This window comes from Neovison vison, chromosome 13 (assembly GCF_020171115.1).
Source record: "Neovison vison isolate M4711 chromosome 13, ASM_NN_V1, whole genome shotgun sequence".
Classification (NCBI taxonomy): domain Eukaryota; kingdom Metazoa; phylum Chordata; class Mammalia; order Carnivora; family Mustelidae; genus Neogale; species Neogale vison.
This window is the reverse complement of record NC_058103.1, coordinates 104,779,462-104,807,458: the sequence shown is the minus strand read 5'-3', so window position 1 is coordinate 104,807,458 and position 27,997 is coordinate 104,779,462. Positions and strand designations below refer to the sequence as shown.

The 27,997-nt window shown below is 47.0% G+C and overlaps 1 protein-coding gene across 17 annotated transcripts; it reads right to left on the bottom strand.

Moving 5' to 3' along the window:
* TPM1 (tropomyosin 1) lies at positions 1-27,997 on the bottom strand. 17 transcript variants are annotated; one of them, XM_044232474.1, is made up of 10 exons: positions 27,740-27,981; positions 26,872-26,997; positions 26,546-26,671; positions 14,485-14,618; positions 11,876-11,993; positions 10,438-10,508; positions 9,606-9,681; positions 9,081-9,143; positions 8,723-8,792; positions 1-878 (listed from the first exon to the last, which is right to left on the bottom strand). In XM_044232474.1, exons 1-10 carry the CDS (start codon positions 27,851-27,853, stop codon positions 796-798), a joined length of 981 nt encoding a protein of 326 aa, XP_044088409.1. In that variant the 5' UTR covers positions 27,854-27,981; the 3' UTR covers positions 1-795. The 17 variants fall into 17 exon arrangements, with proteins under 17 accessions (XP_044088409.1, XP_044088396.1, XP_044088395.1 ...); XM_044232464.1 differs by lacking the exons at positions 1-878; positions 26,872-26,997 and adding exons at positions 5,682-5,877; positions 7,225-7,303 and having other exon boundaries at positions 27,740-27,993; XM_044232461.1 differs by lacking the exons at positions 9,606-9,681; positions 26,546-26,671 and adding an exon at positions 10,111-10,186 and having other exon boundaries at positions 27,740-27,979.

The following is a 27,997-nucleotide window of genomic DNA, read 5'->3' as shown; positions in this document are numbered from 1 at the left end:
TTTAGAAAATGTCCTACAGTGTGCATTTTATTCCATACCATTATACAATGTTTACATATAGTTAAAACTCTTAAATGTTTTCCTTTACCAATTGTACGTAGTGCCTAAATCTTTCATTTTAACATGGAGAAATGGAGAGTGGAAAACCACATTGAATGCTATCCTACAAGTTGTAATGAGCCGCAAGTGTGCCAATGAGGAGGAGACAGAAGTCTTACAAGAGCAGCGTGCCTTACACATCCCTGGCTTTAGTGAATTCAGGCATACAGGACCCACAACCTCACCTCGTAGTAAAACTCAAGACAAAATAAATTAGTGTTGGACAGAATTCTAAATTGTACAATATTGAACGAAAGACCACAGTGGGGCTTTTTGTTTAAAGTAGCACCAATCCACACCTGATTGTGTTTTCAACATTAATCTGCCTGTTGAATACATCGTTGGCACTTTTGAGTGGAAATCTTTCTGCTTTCGTGAGGATTCCTGGGCTGGCTGAGTACCCTGTGTTGCAAAACTCTCTATGAAGTGTGGCAATGGCAACCTGGGAAATGGCACATTTAAGTCACTATGGCCCTGCCACCAGCTCGCCTGTGTGTGTGTGTGTGTGTGTGTGTGTGTGTGTTTTCCCCATCCCCTGATCTAGCTGGTATTTCGTGGATGTTTACTGTGACAGTGTAAAAGTAAATAAAAATGCATTTAAGGGGTTTCATGGTAAGCATGGTGTTTCGAAACAAAACAAAACAAAACAAAACAACAGAGCAACATGAAAGAATGTGGTCGCAGCTAAGGAGGTTTTCACATGTTGTTTAACTCCAGTAAAGTCTGATCCAGCATCTGATGCATACTAAGGTTTTCTTCTTTGGCATGAGCCACTTTCTCTGCGGTGGGATTAGAAAATTAAGTCATGAATAGCTGCACTTCGGACACAGCGGCGGTTTGCTCGTTTACGCAGGCAAACATCAGTCACAAACAAAGATGAGAGGATTAGGACAAGGCATGCTGGTAAGATATTACTCAATTCCAGACAAGGACCTACAAAGGGGGAAGACGGCTTTGACCCAAAGGAACCACAGGCACAATAGGCTCTCAGAGAGCGGAGCGGACAGGGGAGCCTTCGCCAAGGGTCCACTCAGAATACAGTGCAGGTGGGGCTTGGCGGAGGTCCACGGGCCGTGCGCCGTGGGGCCGGGCAGGGGTGCTTGCCGCGCTGAAGTTAATACAGCAGACATTTCTGAGTTACAGGCAGTTAAAGGTCTGGGAGCTGTGTTGTAACACAATCTCACAGAAGACAAGGATGACGTAAGTGGGTTTTCTGACAACTTTTAGAATGATTTATTTCTCTTGCTCATTAAAAGAAAAAAAAAGAGTATCAACATATTTCATGCACACTTCAGTAGAACATTCTCTTACTATTCTTATAGTGTTCTATTTATTAATAGCATGACATTCTCACCAGATTCCAACAACACCATTAGACGGAATAAAAGCATACCTTTCAGACAATCAGGGACTGCTGACATGAGCTCCTGTTTTCAAAAGCTATTTTGCCCAAGCATAGGTACATTTAATCAAACACTATACCAGATATTACGAAATTAGGAATATGAGTATGTAATAGCTATATATATATATATATTATATATATTGTACCCTAATTTATATATAATATATATATATATATATATATATATGTATATGTGTGTATAGTTACTCCTCTGCTTTGGCTTTCTAATTAAAAGCAGGACTCAGTTCTCTGTAGGAAACAGAAAACAATTTTTGGTCCTCTTTATGTATCAGTTCAAATAAGAGGACTGGCAATTGCTGAATTGTTATAAATATTTAATCCATATACATAATTTTACGACAAGAGCGGTTTCGGGGTTTAGAGAGAACTTAGTTATTCCAGATATAAGAGGAAAATGCAGGTGAAGCCAGCTTTTTAGCTAATTCCTTCCATGTACAATTCTGCGGAAAGCAAGTGTTGTCAGCCCTATCAGTTGAAGGTACGGCAGTCTTAGATTTCCTGCCCATGGGCTCCATTCCTAGAAATCAGCCCAAGCTCTTTCCCACTTAGAGTCTAATCCTCATTCAGAGCCAGCTTTAGTTGGTTAGTTAGGCGGCGGTTTTGCTCAAGTTGCTGGTAGAGTTGATCTGTACAGGTCAGCAAGCAGGTTAGCAGAAGAGAGGAAGGAGGCAGAAGGAAGAGAGAGGTTAGCCAGACTTGGTGAAGAAGTTAACAGACAGCACACAGAGATACCTCGGTCACCGGCCAGGCAGCTCACCCTTCCCCGGTGGTCATCTGTCCCATGCCCAGGAAGGGGAGGCGGTAAAGGCCTGGCAGATTGAGAAGGAGCCAGGATTTCTCACTTGGTGGCCAGGGAGGAAAAGGGAGCAATAGGGGTGAGGGAGTGAGGGAGGGAGAGAGGGAGAGAGAGAGGGAGAGAGAGAGAGGGGAGATATTCCTCTTGCACCTTATTAAAACCCCTGTGTGAACGAGCCACCTGCAGCTCCTGGCAACCGCCCGAGGAACTACGGCAGAGCGACAGATTGGAGATTTTACAGTGAAACCTCAACCAGACCATTTTGCCCACCTCTTCCCAGAACCCCTTTCACCTGCACTCCTGGGGCTGGCTCTCCTTTCAGGAAGTACCAAGACGGGCCCCAGGGGCTGCTGCATTCACAGTTTCTGAAACGCAGAGCGAAGTTCCCTGTCCCACCCCCCGTCACCACCATACAGGGTGCTACCCTACTCAAATAACAAAACCAACCAGCACTCATCTCCATGCCAGACTTAAATTTCATTTGCTTACTTCTTGAAGAGAACGGCATTCATGTGTGGTGCGGGATGGAGGCGCAGAGACAAATTCCCACAGGAGTGCAATGTCAATTTTACACAAGGGCCTATAATCTGCTCACACGGCAGAGACGCCAACCACAGCTGTCAGGCTGCATGATGACCCAGGGGATGCCGCCAAAATGACAAGAACCTGGCACTCACCATAAAATGCTGGAGGATACACAACTGGTTCAAATGACGGTAACAACCTGGACCCAGAAATTCTACTTACTGATCTTGAAAAGCTGACAATCCTACCCCTGGGAGAATGCAACCATCCAGCCTCTGGCTCCCAGCTATGCTGGGAAATTAACCAGTCTTATTTCAACTTCCTCTCCTAAGTGGTAGGAGATGGGGGAAAGAGGTCCTGTGCACTAGGCTTTTTAGCTTAAAGTATCTGCTACCCTGTCCTCTTTGCTCATCCCCACTCTCTGGCTATTCAAAACCCTAGTCAAACATCTCCATGTAGCTCCAAATGTACACCATCTAGGAGTTCAGACACACTTCACTCCTCTGCCTTTCAGCAAAATGGCCAGCTCATCAGGCCAAAGAACATTTCAGGCTCATCTCTTCACACCTCTTCCGCCTTCCACAATGTCTTAGGTAAGGGACGTGGCTCTTAGTTTGCAAATCTAAACCCCACCTGCACATTCACATGAACACATGCCGGTAGGCAGATATGATATCTCAGTTTGCTGAGCCCATGTCTGGCCAAACAGGAATGAAAGAACTTTAGAGAAACCCTAGAGAGCCCCAAGAGTCAATGAGAACTCAGCTTAAATGACAGCTGTCCCTACCACATCCCCTTGTGGACCTGTTCCACTGCAGCTGTCATGGAGCTGTCTGGCCAGGTGGGCTGAGGGCAGGGACCAGAAACAGTTACACATTTGGAAGGGTTTCCCCCTCCTGTCCTACCTCCCAGATGTCTGGAGCCTCTAGTGCTCAGAGTCAGCAATGCTTTCTGTTTGGTCCTACCAGGCTCTTGCAGCAGCAGCAGCTATGATCTGGCCCTGTGAACTGGAAACCTGGGCCCTGACAATTTCTGGACAGAATCAAGTTGCTACTTAGCCTCCTGTGAACCTGTACGTTCGTGGGCTATTGTAGATCTGCCTTCCTGAACCATCAGTTTCCCATTTCCCCTTGCAGAATGTACTCACAGATAGTGTGAAACTCTCTGGAAGGGTTTCCAAAGAAAAAAAGAAAAAAGAAAAAAAAGACGTGCCTCCAGAATTAACAGTACATCTGCTCAGCAGAATGTTAAGACTCTTCATTTTGTCTATAAGCAGGAAGCAGGGTTCACTCAGAGAAGGGCCCACTTCTATCACAAGGAGTTAAAAAGAAAAGAAAAAAAGGCAGGAGTCATAGTCAAAAGCAGACCCAAGGAGGCTTGGGAAAAAATCCATGAAATTGTAGAAGTCTGCACTCCCAAGGGACAGACAAAGACTCTAGATTCTAAATTTTAGACGTCTACTATACCGCTATTAAAATGCCTTAATATGTGGTCCTCTTAAAGAGTATTTTTCTTCTGCTCTAAAGTCTTTGGAGAGTGATTGACATTATCTTCAATTTGTCTAAATTTATTTGAGTATAGTGGTATATAGCAACCCTCTTAGGCTAACAAAAACACATGAAAATCACCCACATTTAAAACACAGGAGAAGTAGAGCCAGACTGTTGAGGATACAGAAATGTTGGGAATTAAGAAACAAAAGTCCACACCATTTGAAAGTTCTAATTTTGCAATGTGATCCTCTTTGAAAATCACTTCACTGCTGTTTTTGAAGTGAACTAGTAAAGCTTAAATATAACTGTATTCTGAATAATTTCTAATGCTTTTAGGAAAAAAAAAATCAACTCTAATGGCTATACTTAAAAAATGTCTACAAATGAAAGAAAAACGACAAATATCATATACATACAAACCCTCCTAAAAAAAAATACATGATGTCCTTGAGGGCACAAAAAGGAACCTTGACTTAAATCTTACCATACTTAGAAAACTTAAGGGGCGCCCGGGTGGATCAGTCAGTTAAGTGTCTGCCTTTGGCTCAGGCCATGATCCTGGGGTCCTGAGATTAAGTCCTACGTCAGGCTCCCTGCTCAGTGGGGAGTCTGCTTCTCCCTCTGCCCCTCCCCACAGCTTGTGCTCTTGCTCTCTCTCAAATAAATAAAATCTTAAAAAACAAAAACACCAAAAAAAACCCCTTATGGAGCCATGTCATGATCAAAATGAAGGTGGCCGAGTAATCAATCAGAGCTTTAACTGTTCTTTGGGCTGTGAAAGGATCATCAACAATAACCTCAACTACGACTGCCTGGATCTAAGTTCTTGTCCAAGATGCTGGTACATGAATTCCTGGCAGCATGGGCTGCTAGTCAGCCACGTCCCTGCAAGCAGGGCCACCTCAGCATCCACGCAAGGGGCTCACCACATCCCACACCAAACCTCTGGCAGAACGACACTCTGCTCAAGGCACGTCTTCTCACTCCTGCAAGCAACGTCCCCTGTGTGGACGTTCTCAATGAGGACTACATACCAGAACCATCACCTTCTCAAAAACACAGGACAAACATTCCCCCACCACTACCCCGCGGATGCCCAGGCCTCACTCTAACCCCTGCAAACTACAACTCTCAGGGGGACCCACACAGGAGTATTTTTTAAAAGTTCCATAAGGAACTACCACTTTAGAAACTTAATATTAATGTACAGCATGGGAAAAAAAAAAAAAAAAGGGAGCAGCCAAAAACTAACCCTCATATACGTGAAGTAGACTTGTAGTTTCATTCAGTGTTGAAATGAAAAAATGTCAATAAATAAGGAGTAAAAAGAAGAGCAAACAGAAACAGCTTGCACAGTGTTTATTTGACACTGAAACGAGGAGCTTCTGTACAATGGAAAGCAGTGAGCCTGGCCCTTAGGCCGGAGGCTAAAGGAACGAGCCAGGTCAGCTGGAGAAGAGACAGACTGCAGAGCTCAGAGAGGTGGGACAGCCAGCTTGATGAAGGGGTCTCGGGAGAAGTGAAGCAAAGAAACTTATCTGCATGAGGAGAAAAGGTGGGAGAAAAAGAAAACAAGTGGCACAATGGTAAAAGGAAAACCAAACTAACAGAGGCAAGCAGCACTTGACACACACGCCAGAAGCAGACATGCAAACCCGCTGCCAGCCGCACCTGCAGGAGGGATGTCCATCCTCACCCACCAGCGTCGGGACCCAAGGCCAGCACGCGCCCCTCCGCTTCAGGGGCTGGTGCCGAGAAGGCCCAAGAACAGAGTTTAAGGCTTTAAGCTAACCCACCTTTCAAAATAGTTAATCATATGCCGTGATTCCCCTCTAGAATCACATTTTAGCATTGGAAGAGACCTTATAGACAGAGGTTCTGACTCACTCCCACATTTATAAATGAGGGAAGGGAGGATGGAATTCTCTCTACTTTCCACAGGGACAGTTAATCTCCCTCATGGTGATGTGGAGGTTCTAAAACCTGTGAGGTGGCAGGCATGGGCCATACCCTTCAGGCGACCATTTTCCTGCATGGGTGGGTCTGGAAATTTCCAGGTTAGATGGAATTCAGTGCCATATTATTAGAATGAAGGGAACCTTCTATGGAAAGCTCCAGGTTAGAGTTTAAAGAGGCAGAAGTATGATGCTTGGGTTTGGTTAGCAATATGCGGATTAGTTGTGTGTGCTCAGAGTTCTCATGAGAACACGGGATCTACTTCAACTCTCACTGCCTCACACAGTTAAGTTGGGTCATGAACTCCCAACTCATACCAGGCAATCAGGGTTTTATTTCCCAATTCTTTGACACCAGCTGTGGTGCTCATTGTGAATACTTCAATTCCTTTTATCTAAACATGGAAAATTAAAGGCTCTGGTATTCAGCAGATGAACCATTTCTCTCCAGAATCCTTAAAATTGAGGAAGAGATGATCTCTCACAGCACCATTCCTTAGGCTGTACCAGATCAATTTCCTCTCAGTTCATCAGTAACCGGACACTTTTGGGTTCCTTTTTGATATCTCTGGGAGGTTCCTCACAATTATACGTTTGGCCTTCTAATTTTACTTGAGCCTAGTTTAATTTCCTAAAATGGCAGCCCTTGAGTCCCTCCTATTTTAGTTCACTGCTTGGTGGGAACCATCTAGCTCAGAGATTGTGAAAGAAACAGATTCTGAAAGGAAAATGATTTGTACAGACAGACTGAATCTGCTTGGCTTTTCTATTAGTAGAATGTAAGCAAAACCCAACTATCCTAGGTGATGCAGAGAGTAAACAGAAAGGCATGAAGACAGAGCTTCTGGAAGTAGAGAAGGGAGCAGCGGTGAGTTTATCGTATTAGCATGAGGGCACGGATGTGAGCAGGCAGGGTGGATGAACATTTACATGGAAGTCATATCGTTGAGAGCGTGGTCCAGCTCCTCGCTGATGGCTTTGTACTTCAGTTTCTGAGCGTACAGCTCGTCTATGACCACGAAGTGGAAGGCAGAGGTGCAAGGGCATGGAGAGTGATCAAAAGATGGAGGGTGAGCGGGGGTGGCGTGGAGGCCATCCCGACACAGCAGCAAGAAAGGGGCAGTGCATGAAGGAAGTGGTATCGCAGCAGGTGGCCAATGCAGGAGGCGTGCGTTTTGATTTTAAATGAATTGAAACAAAAACAAAAAGAACAAAAGCCATTAGAAAATAAAACAAGAGAGACCCAATATGAAAATCATCACAAATATGGTTTGGTCTAGCAGTAAACCAGGTTAAACCCTAAATGAAACTGCAGAAGGCTATCTGCTGGGTGGGTGACCGGACACCTCTCCCGTCTACAACCCTGTTTTCATGGCGCTGGAGCAGGGAGCCACCTGTGACTATAAACAGTGGGGAAAATATCCAAGGGCAGTGTTTTGGAAGAACAATTTGTGACTCTGGTCTGTCATCCGGGTCTGGCTCCGCCCTCCAACCACTGATTTCCTGACCAAACTAGACTCCTGTGATATCGGTTTCTGAGGACCCTGGGATATGCTCCTGGGTGTCTTGCTAAGCTACCCAGCTCCCGGTCCAGGGGAGCAAGGGGAGCCACACATTGGAGGGTGGTACTGGGCCAAGTCTGCAGTGCAGTCTCTGTAATGATGAGGACTTCATTCTTTGCTGCACTCTGGCAGGCTGTTTTGCAACCATCTGTCACCCTCTCTTCCCCACCAGCTTGGTTCTCATCGGCACCAACATCCGGTGCCTTTGCCAGCCCCTTCTGCCTTTCTTGTCCATTTTAAATATTTCCCTTTCTATTCTTTTTCACAGTTGACCCTCAACAAGCCTCAGAGTTCAACATTCAGGATTTCTGTGAGACAAAGGTGGGTGTTAAACAAAACCTACATACCTTAGGGTAAAAGGGCTTAAATATAATCTCAAAAAACAATGTCCTATTATCCCCACACCCCTTCCAGAATGTGAAGCATCTGCCAAGATATGAAGGACTTAAACCCCACCCTTACATTGGATTCTTACTTGGAAGACGAGTTGTGTCTAAAAACAAATCCATGCCGCTCTGACAAATAGGAGGGATCACTAAGCAGAAAATACGCTAGTTGCTCTCACCTACAATCACCTTACCCACAGTGACAAATAAACCTGCCACACTTCTCAGAGTGTGAAGTCAAAGCTGGATGGCAGCTGCCGTTACAGAGGGACGGACCTCATCTGCTGGCTAGCAGTCATCTGGTGAGCAGAGGACTCAGGTCCAAGAGTTTAAGAGCCACAGAATGAAAACCCCAGAGGGCAGACAGGAAGAATGTGCAAAAGCAAGGAAGTGTATCAATGAGGGTGCACTTGGATTGGAAAACTGCTTTGCGAGTTCAGTAGTCAACGGTAAGAACGGAATTAAAACTCAAGATCTTACCTTCTAAGTCATCAATGCTTTTCTCCAATTTAGTTACTGACCTCTCTGCAAACTCAGCCCGAGTCTCGGCCTGTAATGATTTCATTTATTTCAGTCAAACTTGGGAAGTTTTACATTGCTAGTAGCTACACATACAGGGAGAACTAGAGAATGAAAATCAAGGACAGCACCCATGAAATGGGTCTGGAACGGCCTGTCAGTCAGTCACGAGCACGGCACATTAACCCTGGGACCACCTCTAAATATCCCTGACTGGGCTTCCCCATACTTTTGAGATGGAGGAGCCCTGACCAGATCCATTAAAAACGGGACTCAGTTAAAATCCAGTTGGCGTCATCTGAAACACTCATAGAATTACCTCCTTCAGCTTGTCGGAAAGGACCTTGATCTCTTCCTCATATTTGTCTTCCTTTTGCGAGTACTGTAATTAGAAAGAGCATTCCAGATGTCAGGCCCCCGTTCACTCTAGACTCAGGTCTTCTAAAACAAAGAAAGTGCCAGCCCATCCAACAGATGTTGAGGATCTCTTAGGAGGTAATGGAGCCTCGGGTATCAAATGGCACGCTACAATACATACTGTTTTCCTGCCTATTGTTTTACATGGGGTAAGAATGAGATAACTCGGCCATGTGGCGCTTGGTTTAAATTAAATTGTTACAGACGACTCACATGCTCAACATAAAATACGTTCTCTACTAAAGAAAAAAAAAAAAGACTGTTATCCAATACCCATCAGGAAATCACCTCAAAATGATGTCATTTGCTAAGGAAAATGCCTAAGGGAGAGTTGCTTTCATCGGTGGGGCCTCAGACGAGGAAGAGCGAGCCTGTGCAGAGCAACTCTGAGGAGACGCCTTTCCCCCACACCGTGCTCCTGGCCTACCTTCTCAGCCTGAGCCTCCAGTGACTTCAGGTTGTTCGTCACAGTTTTCAATTCTTCTTCAAGCTCGGCACATTTGCTAACGTTTTCGATCAGAGGCAGAAAGGGTGGGAGACAAGCCCAAGGAGGGAGGAGAGAAAAAGGAGAGGGATGGGAAAAAGTGAGAACTGAGTCCTAGAGAACAAAGGGCTGCCTTAAAGTAGCCAAATCGTCAGGTATTAAAACACTCCATTTTGCCAAGGACACTGTCCCCAACCTCGCAACAGTACAAAGGCAGGGTGACAAAATCCAACAACTCTGAAGGGTGATAATTTGGCTTCTTTTTTGGCTGCACCGAAGAGCATTTATGAAGGAAAAACAAAGAAGTATAAAGGGCCCAAAGAAAGCACTTAAAGCAGGACAGAAGACAGCAGCGGGTGTCGTTATACCAAACGAACCAGGAGACACTGGAAGCTGAAAGACGTCTGGGTTGCAGTTAAACCTAAAACCACACATGAGCCATCAGTACCTTATCCTCTGCAGCCATTAATGCTTTCAAGGTCTGATCCATTATTCTTAATTGTTCTTCCAGCTGTCGGACTTGGCTGTTAGTGGACACAGGAAATGCACAAGGCCATTCTCAACATCAGTGTGCAGGTAAGGCATGCAGTGACACACGCATTCACACAGACGCCCCACGCGAGTCCTCCATGTTCCGTACCGGCATCCCCGGCAGATGAGTGCCAGAGGACCCCAGAGCCGGAACAGGGCAATGTGCAGCTGCCAGCAGGTCATGCCGTTTAGTCACCGCTCCGGAGTACGCCACGTACAGCAGGCTGGCACCGGGCCCGCTTACCTTTCCGAGAGTTCGGCCCGCTCCTCCGCGCGTTCCAGGTCACTCTCAATGATGACCAGCTTACGGGCCACCTGCAGCACGAGAGACACAACATGCACACATACACACCATGGGACTGACAAGCTCTGAGGAAGAGGGCAGGCCACGGAAGCGAGTCCTGGATCCCCCAGCCCCTAGGTGTTCCTACAGACCAATAAGATGACCCTCTTTCCCCTGGACTGGAGAGAAGCCACCCTCTACCAGAAGAACCAATGGAAGGTAGACCAGAGGCTTCCGCCCACAAAGACCCAGATGGTTGGTTTTGAGTAGGCAGTGTCATTTTAAGTCTGACCCAGGTGAAGTCCATATAATTACACAGCAGCCAGCCAAAGTGTGGAAGGAGGGAGAGAGAAAATTCACCATCTCAAAAATAGCCACATGATGAGACAGGATGCGTTTGATGCTGTCAAGGTAGGGACGGACAAAAAACACTGAAAATAATCCTGAGAACCCTATCAATTTAGAGCTCTGTACCTCAACCTCCTCTTTGTGGAGGAGGTTAAAAATGACAACAGAAGAGCAACAGAAGCTAACAAGAGATGAGCTGGTAAGATGACTAATGAAGTCAACTCGGTGTTCAGTGGAGGAAAGAAACTGAGAGGACGGATCCTCTGAAGCATTTCTGGAAGTAGCAGTAATAATAATAATAATGGTGGTCATAATAATACAGTGGTCTTAATAATAATATAGTGATAATAATATTACTGGAAGTAGTAGGAATAATAATAATAATGGTGGTGGTAATAATAATAATTATAATGGAAAAAAAGGAATGTAGTACCATTTCAAGATAGCTATGATACATTAAGGGAAAACAAACACAAGTCATATTAGTTTTGTTACCACAGGAGGCTGTTCTCATGGGGACATGACCAGAAGCTGATCCACCTGTGAACCTCTCTTGACAGTGGAATTCTACCATCTTGAAAAGGGAGGAAAGATTGAAAAGGGCCTCTTGAATCTACATGGCCTTCAGTGCATGGACTTGTCTTTATGCTGCCTGAATGGGATGGTGCTAGGCAAATCACACCAGGAAGAGCGGCCTACGTGGTGACAACACGAGAGGCTTTTTCCACAAGGACAAGAGGCCCAACTCTCCCTTCTCCTGGCCAAAGTTCTCTTGTCCTGGTCTGGGGGTTGCAAAGGTAGGGGATCATGAGGAAAGCCTCAGTCCTTCTCAGTGCTATGGACTGGCTTCATGATAAAGCCTGTGATCCCCTAGGAGGATCAAATCACAACTGTTTTCTGGAGACAAAGGAACTCTGCTTCTCAAAACCATCCATTTGCACCAACAAAGCAGACTGTTTCCCTAAAGAGCACAACGCTGTAAGCACTGTTCCTGGCCCCCACCGAGGCCACTGCTAGGGAGTCCACGAGGCTTTGGGCCCCAAGATCTGACCTCTTCATACTTGCGGTCGGCATCTTCAGCGATGTGCTTGGCCTCTTTCAGTTGGATCTCCTGAATTTCCATTTTTTCCTCATCTTTTTGGGCTCGACTTTCAATGACTTTCATGCCTCTGAAAACGAAGACAAGCAGGAAGACCCAAGGTTTACAGACGACCAACATAAACCCACACTGCACTGCATGTGTTTGTGTGGCCTGGTGTAACTGGCAGACCAAAACAGAGCACAGAGCCACTTTTACTTTCCAAACCATGAGGCAAAAGTTTCCAGAGCTGAAGGCAGAAAAAGCCATACACTTCTCTGTTTATTGTGAATGAAGCCTCACTTTCAATACTGGTGAAACTGTCCAGGGATCTAATGCTAAATGAAAGGTACCACGTCAGGATCCTGTTAGAAACTAGGAGGCATGGAAACAAGAAAAGCCAACATACTTGACTTGCTATACAAATAATGGGATTTCTTCCTTTTACTGGTGGGAAGCTTCAGCCTGAAAGTGGACCAAAGTTATAACAAAAACATACTTGTCTTCATGTACTTCTTCCTACAAAGAAGGTAGCTGTTCTCATCCCATTAGCTACAAATGTAAATACCAGATTGAACCTTATGAGACTGGTGATACTTGAGGATGTTAGACCTATAAAAATGGCAATTTCATATGGGTCAACCTATACTTTAGGTAAGAAACTATGAATTTTGCCTTTAATAGAATTCTTTCATAATAGACATTTTGAGAAACAAACTGATACCAATGTCTACGCTGATATGTAAGTTTGAATCCCACAGTGTTAAGTTTTGGAAAATGTTAATTGTTCTGTGATATACTACAGTTTTATGGAATAAGTCATGTTAAAATGGGATTCATTTAGCAAAATCTAAGCAGGGAGTTCAGATAAATAAATCACTATTTCTTTGATGAAGCACTATGGTATATATTAGAAAACTGAGATTCAAGCCTTGGCTTGGCCATAAATTCACTGTCAGATTTGGGAAGGCTGTATCAACTGCTAAGCCCTTGTTTCTCATTTATAAAATGAGGGGGCTGGGGTAAACAACCCCTAAATTCCTTTTTACTAAAAAGTCTAACATTGCCAGATTGCCTTTTAGGTTCACTAACAAGTATAGTTCAGGAAGAATCAGCCACAGAACCACTGGGATGTGTGCACTGTAAGAGATGATGAGTCATCCTAAGGAATTCCAAAACTCTTGGTCTGGGAAGAAACAGTAAGCAGCAGTGAATAATGAGCTGGGAACTTCAACTTAAAAGCTTCTTGAATCTTCAAGTCTGAAATCACTCCTTATCTCTGGCAGCAGGGAGGAGAAACTCACTTTTATCGAAGAGAGAAGAGAAATGCAAAGAATGGCTGAGTGCATTCACCTGCCCAGATCCCAGCACAGAGCCACTCGCCCAGGGTTCTGAGCTACCACACTACTCTCGGGTCCCTGCAGCTGGGAGAACTCTCATCTCGTGGAGCTGTGCTGGGACTGCTTCTGGGCAACATGACTACATGAGCCCCAGCAGCTGCGCGGAGGAGAAAAATGCCTTTTAGCGCGCACGGAGCTGTGCTGGTCTCTATGGCTCTTTCCTACCCCAAAGCTGAATCTTGGAGCAGTCAGGCAGAACCAGGTTACAGGGAGCGGGCTCAGAATCCACAGGTAGCTGACTGTCTACGTGTGCACGAGTGTCTTACCAGCATTACTAAGTCCAAAATAATTTACTGTCGCTGATCATATTTCTGTTTTATTGATGCTTCCTCTTCTGCTTATCTGTTGCGTTAGTTGACCACTGAGAGTCCCCGGTTCATTTATCCAGGCACAGTCTCTTTTGAGTATTTTAAAATAAAGTATATCGGGGCGCCTGGGTGGCTCAGTGGGTTAGAGCCTCTGCCTTCGGCTCAGGTCATGATCCCAGGGTCCTGGGATCGAGCCCCACATCGGGCGCTCTGCTCAGCAGGGAGCCTGCTTCCTCCTCTCTCCCTGCCTGCCTCTCTGCCTACTTGTGATCTCTGTCTGTTAAATAAATAAAATCTTAAAAAAAAAAAAATTTAAATCTTTAAAACAAAAGGGGGGGGGCGCCTGGGTGGCTCAGTGGGTTAGAGCCTCTGCCTTCGGCTCAGGTCATGATCCCAGGGTCCTGGGATCGAGCCCCACATTGGGCTCTCTGCTCTTCGGGGAGCCTGCTTCCTCCTCTCTCTCTCTGCCTGCCTCTCTGCCTACTTGTGATCTCTGTCTGTCAAATAAAAAAAATAAAATAAAATAAAAATAAAGTGTATCTTTTCAAAAATGCCTAACTTCTCTGTGGTCAGCAGGAATGAAAGAACCAGCAGGCATCCCTGGAATATCTCATTTAAATGTTCATGTCCCTCACTGGACAGTGAGCTATAGGAGGGCAGGAATAGGGTCTTTTTCTTCCTTGTAAGCTCAGGGTTTAAAACAGTACTTGGCACACAGGCGCCCCACTAACATTAAACGAACAAACCCAATAAAATTATACCTCCGTCGATACTGAGGAAACGATCCCACCAGGGGACTGTAAAACTCTTAAGCCCTGTCGGGGAAGCCCTCCTGTCACACCTGGGAAAGGTGGGCTGGGAGAGGCGAGCTCACCTCTCGCTCTCGTCCGCTGCCTTCTCAGCCTCCTCCAGCTTCTGCAAAGCTGTTGCCAGTCGCTCTTGGGCACGATCCAACTCTTCCTCAACCAGCTGGATGCGTCTGTTCAGAGAAGCTACATCGGCTTCAGCCTAGGCAGAGAGAGGGAAAGGCCTCTCAGACCCGGAGAGAAGGCAAGCGCGGTGCCTTCAGGAAGTGGCGGAGCCCAAAACACCTGGCCCTGTGGGGAGCCACCTTCAAGTGCAGCCGGTGCCCGGGGCCACTCTGGAGCTCGAGGAGGCGGGGCTGCGTTGATCCAATACCGTGAACACACACACTGGTGTGTTTACACACGCACCATCAGAGGGACTGTAAGCAATTGCGCTCTCGCTGGGTTCCCTCCACAGAACTCCACACTGGCCCTACCTGACGGCCACCTCACTCATGGGGGCCCAAAGGCAGGCTCGGAGGACAGAGGAGGACAGTCAGAAACCAGACTCAGGGGTCTGCATTCTCCTTTCTCCTGACCACTTGCTCCAAGGGTTCTCATAAAGGAACTAAAATGTTTGAGAATTCAGCCGTTCTAAAATATACACCATAAAGACACCACAAAATCCAGTAACTGCCCCTCCCCCACCCTCTTCTCAGTAACCCCTGCAGGACTGGGTCAGCTGGAACAGGGCCAAGACAAATTTCCCATGTGTTTCTGAGATAAGCTTACTGGCATTTCTTATGAGGCTGCTACAAGAAAAGTTTCAAACTCCTTAAAAGAAAAGCAGTATAGAGACAATTTTTATTGGTATCTGTATCTGAATTAAGATGCAATGATTACCTACTATTGCAGGCGCTTGCTACTGGGAGCCTCAGAACACTTGGAAGGCTGTGATGGTCCCTCATACACACTGGCATTGGGGTCTGTTTAAATACCACACATGGAAGTCAAAGCCAGCACTTACCAATCAGGTACCATTTTCTTGTTTGCACCCACTTTTATGTGCTTATCACGGGGTGACAAGGTTTTTAGGACACTTGAGAGTTTTCTAAATATTACAATACATACTTCGGCACCCATGCGAGTTCTATCTACATTCCTATCTTCTTTACTCAACAGGAAGCTTCTTACATGTAGGGAGTCACAGCTCTCTGCACAGGATTCAGGCTCAGTGAATGTCTACTGAACAAAACAAGTAAAATCAACCTAATTTAAACAAAACCAACTTTCTTAGCTCATGGACCCATGATGTACACCATCTGAAAGGCACATGTAGTTAGAGAGAGGCTGTGATTATGGCCTTGAATGAAATGAATGTGAGAACATCCAGCTCTTTGCTCATCAGGATTTATAAAATTTTAAATACCAAGTTTTGTCTGGGAAAGAGGTGATTAGGGCATCTCCAACTGTGGTGAAGGACTCCCTCCATAAAACACTGAAATACACTTTCATCTTGTCAAAAATTAACTATGTAGTAAAAATCAGCTAACAGAGATAGGGAGTAGGGCAAAAGGGAAACAGAATCTGAGGGCAGTTTACAACCACACTGGCTACAAGGTAAATCCTTACTGGGTTCTGCTAAGTCTGACCAGCTGGTGAGTATGTTTTCCAAAGGAGGGGTGAGGGCAATAGGGACAATACATTTCTTATGTACAAGAAACTGTCTTTTAGCTCTATTTTTTAAAAAACTGGAAGGAAGTATATATGATGGGTATACTTTGGGTCAGGTCCGCTTTGTTCACTTTTCTGCATTTCCATTTCTAGTAAAATTCTAATCCCTTTATGAAGGTGGGGGAGGGGAGAGATAAGCAAGCAAGTTGCAAAGTTGAAAACAAAAATGAAGAACAAAAACAAAAATACTGTAGTACAATGTCTACGTCAGGTATTCAAAAGTATTTCTCTCCCCCACCTTCTTTCATTATTATTTCTTTTAATATGAAGGCAAGTATCTTTGTTACAGGTGCTGGGGCCAGAGAAATGTCAGCAAGATTTTCCAAATGTTTTCTTGTAGCCATTACATGCTAAGTTTCTGCTTTGTGTTTCATCTGGGCCCCAAACTTGAGAACTTTGTAGTCACAGAAAAAGACGACTATTTCTGCTCTAGGGAAAGGACCTTCTGGGTGACAGGGCAATCTAGGTCCTCAGCTCCTCATGTGGCTGAGGCACAAGAGAATAAGGAAACCGTATCCCATGCTTGTTCCTGCCTCTATACGCAAGATCTCCCTGAGAAGTCCCCCCAACTTCCTCCTTATTGCCTCCCACTCTAACATTCCCTCCTTTAGTTCTGGACCCAGTTTTATAAATGTCACTAACTCTTTCCCTGGGAGCATGTTGTAAAAACGGACTTCGAGTCGTGTCCTATAGGAACACCAACCCATATAGCTTCACATAGGCAATTGTTGCTTCACCCAAGCAACAATTGGGAATGGAAGTCCGTTCTCAGAGCTAGGACTGTACGCACACAGAGAACACACCTGTGGGTGGCTCACAAAATGGGGTCTCAACCGATTAGCTGAGAGAGTCCCTAGGCATCATTCAGCAGTTCCCACAGCTGGCTGAGTGTCAGAATCCACAAGAGGTGTGCATTAATAATGCAAAGCTCCAGGCCCCATTCCTAGAGATTCTGATTCAGCAGATCAAAGGGGAGGGCAGGATCTGCAATATAAATAAGCAACCAGTTCCATTCCTGCACCTTCTCCATCCCACCACCCACAGAAGCTGGCTAATCCTGTGCAAACCACTCTCTGAGGTCTCTGTTCAATAGAGAGGAGAGGGATCTTTGATTCAGAGGGATGACTATGCTAGGGCCATCAGGGCGAGACAAGACTAAAACCCCAGTGGCCTGGGTCCTCATGTGTGGGCTCTGTCACTTCTCATGGTCTCCAGGGATGTCACAGCAGCCCTGGAACTAGACGTTCTCACTCCTGGCACTTTCTCTCTTCCTATATCACAGTGGGAGGTCCTCCACAGCTTCCCCTACCCCAACTCCCCTTTAGAAGAAAGGCTTCTGTGACAGAGGCCAGCCAGGACTAGAGAGTTCTGTACTGAATACCATCCACTAAACAAGTCTTCTCAGTCCTTTCTGAAATAAGATATATGGTATTACATTAAAAAACTTCAACACACTGCACCCATGCGTGACACCTCCCTTACGGACACAGAGCATTTGCTCTCAAGCCAGGAAGCCGATGCCTGCTGCCCCTGAGGTGTCCCAGGATAGGCACAGGTGCTTGTAGGCTACCACTGGGACCGGAGAGCAGTGTCTGGGGTAAGTCTATCCCCACGAAAGCCTTCCCTGGGAAAAACCTGGATTCTCACTGGCTTCTCAGGTCCTACCATACTGGTATGATTCAGTGCTGTCTGGGTCCCCAGAATTCAAATTAAGTTTAATTCCACAAATGAATTAAGAGCACTTCCTTATTTTTACTTGCACGTGCGTTGTCTGTGTGCATGCATGCACACGTGTATGTATTTGGGATTATGCCTTGTGTTCAAAGGCCCCTATCTCTCACCTTCACTAGCTTTTATTTCTGGTGTTTTCTAAATTCTGAGGTTTATTGAGGTATTCTCTAAGGCTCCGTTCATCACAGTACCTGGGCAGTCTACTTAAGATCTAACCTGAGATTACATTTGCCAGTCCAAGCCCATAGCCACATGAGTATCTGCTACTTTAAAAGCACATACAAATAACAAGGCGTTTGGGAAGGGGCAAGACCCCCGAAGCAGATTATTTCCAGGCATGATAGTCACCCTGAGTGTGCTGGGTTAGCTTCTTCTAACAACGGGCCCATGTTTTTCCCACTGCTGGTGGAGTCTTTCAGTTTGGGATGCTGGTTTCTTTTATTTCAAAAGTGCTATTGTGTCTCAACATGTAATGAGCTCCTCAGAAAAGAGACTGCTATATTAGCAAAGGCTACCAATTATCTTCCTGCAAGATCTGTTGTTAACCACCAGACACTTTGCAGTTATGCCTGCCCTGTCCCCTCACCCAACCCAAAGGTACGAGCTACCTACACAGAAACCAAGGGCAGGTATACCACTCCCCCTACCCAACACAGTACCACATGGAAATCAAAGGTATGGCCCCCTCAATACAGCAAAATATTACTCCAAATCAGATTTGAAAGAAAACTTTTACAAGGCCTAGATTTTCGTGAAATCCAGATGTTTTAGCAAACAAAAAACAACAACAAAAAAACCTCCAAAAAACCCCCAAAAGTAATGATTTTTACTTTTTAAAAAAAGTATTATAGTTAAGATTATTAAGAAAAAAATATCTGTAGGAAAATAACACGATATCCTAAAAAGTGATCCTCCAGAATACATCTTCAAAGTCCTGCCTGAACCAGAGTGGAACATGAGATGATCAAAGGTCAGGCATTTTTATTTCACGCAAACTGTAGTTATACAGAGAAGGTTTCACTCAACTTGCTGTGTAAGACCAAGTGACTACGGCCAAGTTAAACTTCTGCCCTTATATGGTAAGCAGAGGGGAAAAAAAAAAAAAAAAACCACTGATGACATTAAGGGGCACTCCCATGGATAACAGATAAACACAACCTCCTCTATCTGTGCCAAAGCCTATAATTTATGAGGCATATTTGTATAATGAGGCAGAATGGACATGAACAGGGCATTGTAGTGCCCTTGCCTTGCCTACATATGAAAACAGAAATCATGAGTGTATATTCCAGTTACTGCCAGTAACTGGGGGTGCCAATGTGAGCACGAAGCACACCCTCGAGCTTCCTGGTCTCAGAGATATTTACCAACTCAAAAGTGAGAGATGGCAGGAGATTTCTGTAAATTGGCTACTTCCCAAGATTTAATAAAATAACCAGTTAAGAACCTATAGGCTACAACTTTAAGTCTCCTTGTTTGCTGGATACTAGAAAGGAGAAAAGACTGGCTCCTTCCTGCTACTTTTTCCTTTGATAATGACAAAAAAACATACAAAACCCTAGTGGGTCACAAGATCCAGAGTCAATCATTATATCAAGCAAAGTATCCTCATTCCAACAGTTTGAAGGGCCCACACACCTTGGAAAAACAAACCAGTAGGAAATAAGCGATAGCCAATTTTTCCAAGGTAAGTGCTGGCATAACAGGGCCAATTAACTACAGCATGTCCGAACTCTCGAGAATCAGAATTCAGGGCCAACTCTGAAAACATTTTTTGCAGTGGCTCATGATTCTGTCACTAAACCTGTATCTTTACTGCCAAGAGAAACTGACTAAGCTTAACTCACAGCTCTGACCACTACCAAGAGACTGCCGTCAATAAGCTACCTCTAAGGTTCTAGATGCAGAAGTCAGGAGCAACTCTCAATCTGAAATGGTCTCTTCAATGGTCGGATTCAGCCCTCAAATTGCTACCTTTAAAGGTTCTGTGTCCAGTCACCTGGATAGAGTGTTTTCCAAATTACTTACAAAAAACAGAACCAATTAAACCACTTTAGGGACACCTGGGTGGCTCAGTTGGTTAAGCGCCTGCCTTGGGCTCAGGTCCTGATCCCAGGGTCCTGGGCTAGAGTCTCCCGTTGGGCTCCTTGCTCAGCAGGGTGCCTGCTTCTGCCTCTGCCTGCTGTTCTCCCTACTTGTGCTCACTCTCTTGATCTCTATCACATAAATAAATAAAATCTTTAAAAAAAAAAACACTTTAAATACAAAACTCTGAAAAGAACAAAAGCATCTTTAGCCAACAGGCAAAAGTAGGAAGACTACTGTTACGTAAACGATGCATAAAAGAGAAGATGCATGGAAGAGTAACAACGTGCCCCTCATGAAGTTAATCTGCTTCAAACGTCAGTCGCTGGGGTAGGAGTCGATACAAGGCGCTGCTGGATAGGGCCACACATTCCCTTTCTCAGGAGGGTGAGGGGAGTTCTACCGACTTCCACCAATGATACCATTTCAACCAAACATCTTCCCCAGTCTGCCCATGTCCTCTCTCCAAGTTCCAAAAGAAAAAAAATTATTGATTAAAAGCATGTATATGGAGTGTTTTCAGATGTAATGAAATGAGCAGGCCATTTTTAAAGACCCTCTGATAGGTGGTGAACCAAAGGCAAAGCGGCAACGAGCAAAGCCAAGTGCTGTGCAGTTTTAACACCAGCTAACACTTAACACTTACTCTGCTGTGCCCAACAGCGCTGTAACTTCTTTAAGTAAACTAAATCCCTTCGCCACCTCAACAGGCAAGAACTACTAGGATTATGCACATTTTAAAGTTAGGGATCTGAGAGACTGAAAAGTTTATTTGCCCAGTGTCTCACAGGTAGTAAGTAGCAGAAACCAGAATTCAAATTCTGCCAGTCTGGGTCGAGTTCTCATTCTTATCCATCATGTTCTATTAAAGGTTCAAGGACAGCCGTTAGCCAATAAGAGAGGAAACTGGAATCAGTTTATTGCCCTGTCAAATTCAGACACATCTATGCGGTCTCTGCTGACTCGGTCTCAAGAAAATTATCTTTTGCTTATTAACTTCCTGACTCCTGTCTGCATTTTATCTGAAATTTCCTCTAGTTAGGGCTTCCTAAGTGAACCATTTGCTTCTATGTATTTTATGCAAAACAGGTCTTGAAGTTCCCGCAGCCATATTGCCATTACCAACACATAACCAATAGGATTTGCTCAACTCAGAATGGGTCCATATTAAGCACAGCTGGACACCATATTACGCTTGCCATAAAATTCCGAAGGTGTTTGAGTACGCTGATTTGAAACACACACTCAAAAACCAACAAATAGCAAATGCCTGGACTACCTCTGAAATCCTGTTCCTGTCTGTTGGATACATTTATTTGCCTTAGAAGAGAGGAAGGAAGCCACCAGGTGTTACACTCAGCATGGGGGAGGGGGAAGCCGGCAAGAGAATACACCCAATAATTGTTGGCATTTAGCCTACTTTTTTCAATACTCGGTAACAAAGGAATGGCTGTATAAGACCGCTAGGAAGGAGAGATGGTTAATACAAAGGGAAAGGTGAACAGGTCTTATACTGTGTAAGTCAGAATCTGGCGCTGTCAATGTCTCAACCACCACAAAGAAATAGGCTTCCAGAAAACCGATGATCAACGAGGATGGTGGAGTTTAGCATCCCCAGGCTCTAAAGTGTGGCAGTACCCCAGACTTGCCCTGTCAACGTCCCTTTCCAAAGGAACGGATTTCCAAAAGGATTTCCCTCTTCCCTCCCCACCCTTCGAGTAAATACGGCTAACAGCGCAAAGTGCACATCCCGGGGGACCCAAGACACCCGGACCGAAAGCAAATAACCCCCAAAATAGAGCCCTTTCTGGGAAACTGGTGCTTCCAGAACCTTCTCAACACCACTCCTGCTCCCCCTCCGGGCTTTTACTTTAAACCAGCGAAGATGGAAAAAAAGGGCCGAGAAGAACAGGCAAGGCCGCTTCCTAGAACCAGACACCAGCTGCCCCAGGTGCGCCAGGTGCATTCCCGGAGGCGATGAGGGCAGGGGCAGGTAGGCTATGGAGGGCCCTGGACCTCGCAGTGGGCCCGACTGCGGGGGAGGCCCTCTGGGTGGGGGTGGGTGGGCGATGGGTGGGTCCCTTACGGTCTCCCTCAGCTTTCTCTCGTAGTCCAGCTCGCGCTGCAGACTGCCCGCGCGCTCCTCCGCGGCGTCCGCCTGCTCCTGCAAGCTCCGGATTTTCCTCCGCACCGCCTCCAGCGAGCTGCTCCCGGCCATCGCTCCGGGCGGCGGCGGCGGGCTGGTGGGCAGGCTGCGGTGCGAGAGGCCGGCTGCCGCGCTCCAGCCGCCGCTGCCGCACTCCTGAGCGTCCGGCCGCCCCGCCCAGGCCGCGCCGCGCAACGGCGGCGCCCCCAGCGGCCCAGGACTAGCCCGGAAGTGGCGGTCTCCCAGGCGGCGCAGGCGAACCGCAGGCGGGTGCGCGAGCGCCGGGGGCGGGCACAGCAGCCGGGGCGGGGCACGCGCCACGGACCCCGAGAATTTGCAAACCTCGGGAGATACTGCGCATGCTCGCGGTAACCGGGCGGGCGGAGGCGGTGGGCACGCTGGGGGACGCCTGGAGAGCAAGCACCGCGCGGGAGACCGCCAGCGAGCCAGGAATTTTACTTGGATTCTCAGCGGCCTTCCCTGGTTCCCCGGTGACCCGGGGTAACGGACCTGGCTGCTAAGGGCGACGGTGCCGCCTACTGGCGGCGGGAGCATCGCACTCGGGAGTTACAGATTTCCAAGCCAAGAGGGAGAGAAGCTGAGAGAAGGGTTTGGGGCCTGAATGTGTCCCCAGAGGGACAGTTCCTCGCTGCAGAAAACCCCAGCACGCAAGATCCTAAGCACAACAACCTTCCTCCCTCACCAAACTTGCGATGTGAAAGCCACTAACATACTGCATTGTGATTAAACCTTTTTCTAAATACATCCTTTCTAGGTTAGAATCCGGCTCCTAGACCTCTCCAGGCTGTTGACTTTGGCCAAATAACTTGACTTTTCTAGGCTTCATCTATAAAAGTGGGGTTAATAGTAGTACTTTCCTCACAGGGCTGTGGCGAGGATTCTGAAATCATGCAAAGCATTCAGCACCACACATTGTGCATAAACGATCGCTTTCGCGATAAAGATGCAGGCACTGTCTTAAGGTTCAGGCGGGGGCGCATAACCAGCTGTGTTCTCAGAGCCCTGAGCCTCTTGGGGACTCACTTTCCTTTCCATAAAGACAATCATCTGGAGGGTCTCTTACACTTCCAAACGTCTTTGGTTTGAGTTCAGCCTCAGATCTTCTGGAATCTGACCAATTCTGGGTTGGACTGGGATGCCTTTAAAAGGCACAGCCGTGAAGGCTACAGAACCCTGTGAGAGCCTCTGACTACAGCTGGATGAAAACCCAATCTCTGGGAACGGTCCTCTGCCAATCCTCCATCTGGGGTGCATTTTTAGATGCCTTCTAGATCTCACGGCTTTCTTCCTCACCTTTCTCACAGGAGGTCCTTCATGTCAGTTTCTGATTAAGTGTGGGAATAATGAAGAAAAAAAAATACAATCCCCCCTCAAAGCCCTAACAACAACCCTCCTCTTTTGCTCCACCCCCCCCGCCCCCCATTTTCTTCGGACTCTGTCACAGTCTCCCTGGAGACTCTCACAAACCTCAGCATGTGCCCTCACGTCCTGTAGGTGGAGCCTCTCGCTTTGTTTCCATACAGTTCATCTGGTCAGGCAGGAGTTACTACTCCTCCCCTAGAGGAGTACCAGACCGTGAGTGGGCCTCCAACTTTGAAGGTGGAGGAAGGGGGTGTCTCGGGGCCTCCAGGAGAAGCCAGGGAAACTGCTGGACATTTGCAAGTGCTCTTGGCAGCCAACTAATGACTTAATGTCCTGCTTTTCAAACACCTGGGAAAGACAGTTTCAGGTGAGTTCATTTTCATGCTGATGTCATTATACAAGAGTTTAGGACAGTTCTCAACCTTGGCTGCACATTTAAAAAATACTAATGCGTGGGTTCCACTCCCAGAGATTCTGATTTAATTGACCTGGTTTGCAGCCTGGATTCGGGGTTTTAAAACCACCCTAGGAAAATTCTGTTTACATAAGGTTGAGAATTACTGATTTAGGAAGCAAAAACCTACAGGGAATAAAGACTCACATACTGCAAATATTAGATACATCACAATTATTGGGGAAGGGTTGAGGGGCTGGCGAGAAAATGGAGTCCTGGATCCCCTTTAGGCTCATTTAGGCGGAACACCAAAAATTTCAAACCGCCGGGGTGCTACCTTGTGAATTACAATTGTTTACGCCAGGAAGCCCCCTCCTTGTGGAATAAGATTTGAAAAGTATGTTGGCAAATAAGCAGAAAAATATTTTTAATAGTAGGAAAAAAATGAAAATGTTTTTACACTGGTGAGTAATGACAGTGAAGTATCCCAATTCCAAATGTAGTATGATTCTACCTCAGGAAGCTGACCTGCTACCTCCCTCTTTCTCCAGTGTTATCAATCTCTTCCTCCTGAAGTCTTGTCTATTTTTACTAGTTAGGAATCACTTTAAATATAGGTTTTCTGGGGTGCCTGGGTGGCTCAGTGGGTTAAAGCCTCTGCCTTCGGCTCAGGTCATGATCCCAGGGTCCTAGGATAGAGCCCCGCATCGGGCTCTCTGCTCAGCTAGGAGCCTGCTCCCTCCTCTCTCTCTGCCTGCCTCTCAGCCTACTTGTAATCTCTGCCTGTCAAATAAATAAAATCTTTATAAAAAAAAATATATATATAGCTTTTCTTCGCAAATGTCCTTCAACATCCCTACAGGTTCCAGACAACCTAAAATGTCTTAAAAGGGAAGACAATCAATATATTACCAAAAGAAAGAAAGAAAGAAAAGTACCATATTAGGGATAGTTTTCCGGTAGGGAAAAAAAAGAGAAAACTGTTTCAGAAATGTCCCTCCCCTGCTAACCACGCCTCCCCCAGGTGGCTTTAAATACCCTCATTTCCACTGCAGCCCCACCTCATTCCAGCATTCCCTGAAACAAGACTTTTCCATAAAGACATGATAGCACCACATAGTTAAAATAATTATGATCTTTTTTCCCTTTAAGAATTGTAGTAGCTTTTTTCTCTTTCTCTTGCCTTCAGTCTTACTGGGCTATTTTCAAATTCTCTGCATTCTTTTCCTTATAAGGAATATCTCTCCTTGATCTATCAGCGGCTCTTTTGAAAAAAGCTAAATAAACGTCCTGCTGGAGAATTTGGGGGAGACAGACATCCTCCATTTAACCTTATACGGAGCAGACATCTGATCTATATTATACAGAGCAGGCGCAGAGTTATGTGTATTTTTTGGCTCGGTTTCTGAAGCCAGGTAGTTTGTAACTTTAATGTTTTAGCTAAGTCGGTGCTTCTGTGAACCCCCTTTCCAGTAATCTTGATGGTCATTGAAATATTTTTGTAGATTCTCAAGGTTTTATGTCTGGATTTCTCATTTACAAAGCATGCTTGGAGATCACACTTTAAGCCTTTCAAGCCACAAAAAGCTCTTACTGGTTTCAAGACCCAAGACCCTTGAGCAATTTGCATTTCACACTCATACAAGAAATTCTGCCATTGTGCTTGGTAGTTCAGCTTCTGGGCACAGCTTTCCCTGGTGCTCATACATTCTTGGAATTGTTACTAACTTCCCAAGGAATTCTTTCCTAATTGGGCCTCTAGCCTTAATGAGCTTCTACAATGGAATCCAACAGTGTGAAAAGAAGTCTTTCCTTTGGAAGTCTAATGCTTGGCCTGACTTATGGGGCAGAAGAGGGAGGCTCTTCAGCGAAAAAAGATTCCAAAGAGCAGTGGGCAAAGAGCTGGTAGTTTTTGCAGTGTGTGTATCACCCCTGAAACTATGTGGTGGTTGTCAGAAGGCTGACAGGTGGGGGTGGGGCAAGCAGGAGGGGCAGGGGGCAGTTAGCTCACTATACCATATAAAGCACTGAGCTATATATAACTCTCGGGGTACTTTCAGGATCCAGCGCTGTCAGACTGCAGACCCAAGCAAGTATCATCTTCCCAGGCAGATCTTAAGGGCTGGATTAAGGCTTCCCTAGTAAGAAAGGAGGACTCAAGGGCCGCTGCACCCCAACATTGAGCTCAGCCTTCTAAGTCAAAGTAGCACCATGCCATTCCTTCCCTTTAGAGCCAGGCTCTCTGTATCCTGACTAGACTCACCATGAAAAACCAGGCATTCCCACCCACCAGATACAGCAAAGGAAAGAAGGCAAAGAAAACCAGGCATTCTGTTTGCACCAACCTTGGTGATGACACCTCAGAGGTTTTCTGCCACGGGGGAGGCAAGGTTCACCTCCAGCATCCAATTTCAGCCACTCCACTGCCCAGCCTGTCACCCACCCACCTCCACCCCCAGGAGTGGGAAAGAAGGAGAAAAAGAGGAGAGGATGAAATATAAATGAATGTGTGCAACAGAAGTCTGAGGCAGCATCCAGTGCTCTGAGCCATGTCAGGGCTGTGTGCGTGTGTCCAGCAGGAGGAGGTGACCCTCTTCCATTGCTCTTTGGCTACTGTGGTGACCATAGGGTAGCCACTAGGCAGGAGGGGAGGGAGGTAGTGTGTGCATGCACTTACGTCCGTGGCCTTTTTTTCTGCCAGCTCCAACTTCTCCTGGGCATCTTTGAGAGCCTCGGAGTATTTGTCCAGTTCATCTTCAGTGGCCTTGAGTTTCTTTTGCAGCGACACCAGCTCATCTTCCAGCTGGGAGTTGGCCGTGGGGGACGGGGAGGGGTGGGGGTGGGGTGCAGCAGGCAGCGTGATCCCGCAGGGGAGGGGTGTGGGTGCACAGAACCAGAAGGACAGGGACAGCGGGAGAGAGAGGGAAGGACAGGGAGGGAGAGAGAAAGAGAAAGACAGAGTTAGCCATTCGTGCGCCGCGCCACGCCGCGCGCCCTCTGTACCTTGGCGGCGGCCTCATCCGCGGCCAGGAGGCTGTCCTCCGCCTTGTGCAGCTCCTCCAGCACCCGGTCCCGCTCGTCCTCCGACGCCCGCAGCAGCTTCTCCTTCGCCGCGATGTCCTCCTCGAGCTGGGGGGCAGCGGCGGGCGGGCGCGGGTGGCCGGCACGGACCGGGTGTTAGACACACACACACAACACACGGGCACCTGGTTGGCTGGGGCCCCTGGCTTGGGGCGCCGCCGACTTGGAGTTCAAGGGGCTCTAGGTAACCTCTTCTCTCCCGAAGCTGGAACCGCACGGTGGCCCACCCTGCACCCCCACCTCCCGCGGGACGAGTCTCCCGCCGAGGTCTCAGCGGGCTCAAGTCGACAAGTGGGGTGCAGAAAAACGCCCCTGCGTCCCTGGCCTTCGGGCCGTACTCTCTATTCTGTCCCATCTTTGTTCCCAAGAAAAAACTTCATGACTCCCCCCACCCCCGCCCCCCGCCCAGTCTCTATCCCTGTTGAAGCTTTCATTCTTTCTAGTCCAAAGTCCAGAATAATGTCTAACACCTTCTGGACTCGATTTCCCGCACCCCCCCCCAATCCAACAGTGATCCCCAACCCTGAGAATCAAGTGCCTCTAGGACTTGAGTTGACTTCGCGGGCTCTGGAAAGCAGAGGAGGGAAATAAATGTCCCCAGACGAGACCAAAAAGTTAGAATTAGCCCGAGTCTTGCTCTTCCCCTCCCCCTTCTCAGCTGCGCGCCCCTGGCCGCCCAGGAGTAGAGGGGGTGGCTCCCCCCGTCCTCGAGGTGAGCGGCCTGGAAGGGGTGTCAGGCGCCCAGGGCTCGGGGGCACCCGGGCGGGCGCAGGGCTGGGGACGCGCAGACCTGCTTGCTCCTGTCCTCCGCCGCCTTCTTATCGGCTTCGGCTTGCTCGGCTCGATCCAAGGCGTTCTCCTTGTCGAGCTTGAGCATCTGCATCTTTTTCTTGATGGCGTCCATGGTGGCGGTGGCGAGGGGCCCTGGGGCTGCGGCGGGAGCGGCGAGGCGAGTGCGCGGTGGGGCGGCCGAGCCGGAGTGCGAGCGCGGAGCCGCCTGCTGCTCCCAGATATGTACTTTCCCAAGGGGGCGACCGCATTCCTCGAG

Excerpts from the sequence above, each read along its gene's own strand:
- TPM1 (XM_044232474.1), bottom strand. The coding sequence starts at position 27,853 with ATGGACGCCATCAAGAAAAAGATGCAGATGCTCAAGCTCGACAAGGAG. Across the intron at positions 14,619-26,545 it reads CAGAAAAAAAGGCCACGGAC|GCTGAAGCCGATGTAGCTTC; the intron begins GTAAGTGCATGC and ends CTCTCTGCCTAG. Across the intron at positions 11,994-14,484 it reads GCAGCGGACGAGAGCGAGAG|AGGCATGAAAGTCATTGAAA; the intron begins GTGAGCTCGCCT and ends CTTCGTTTTCAG.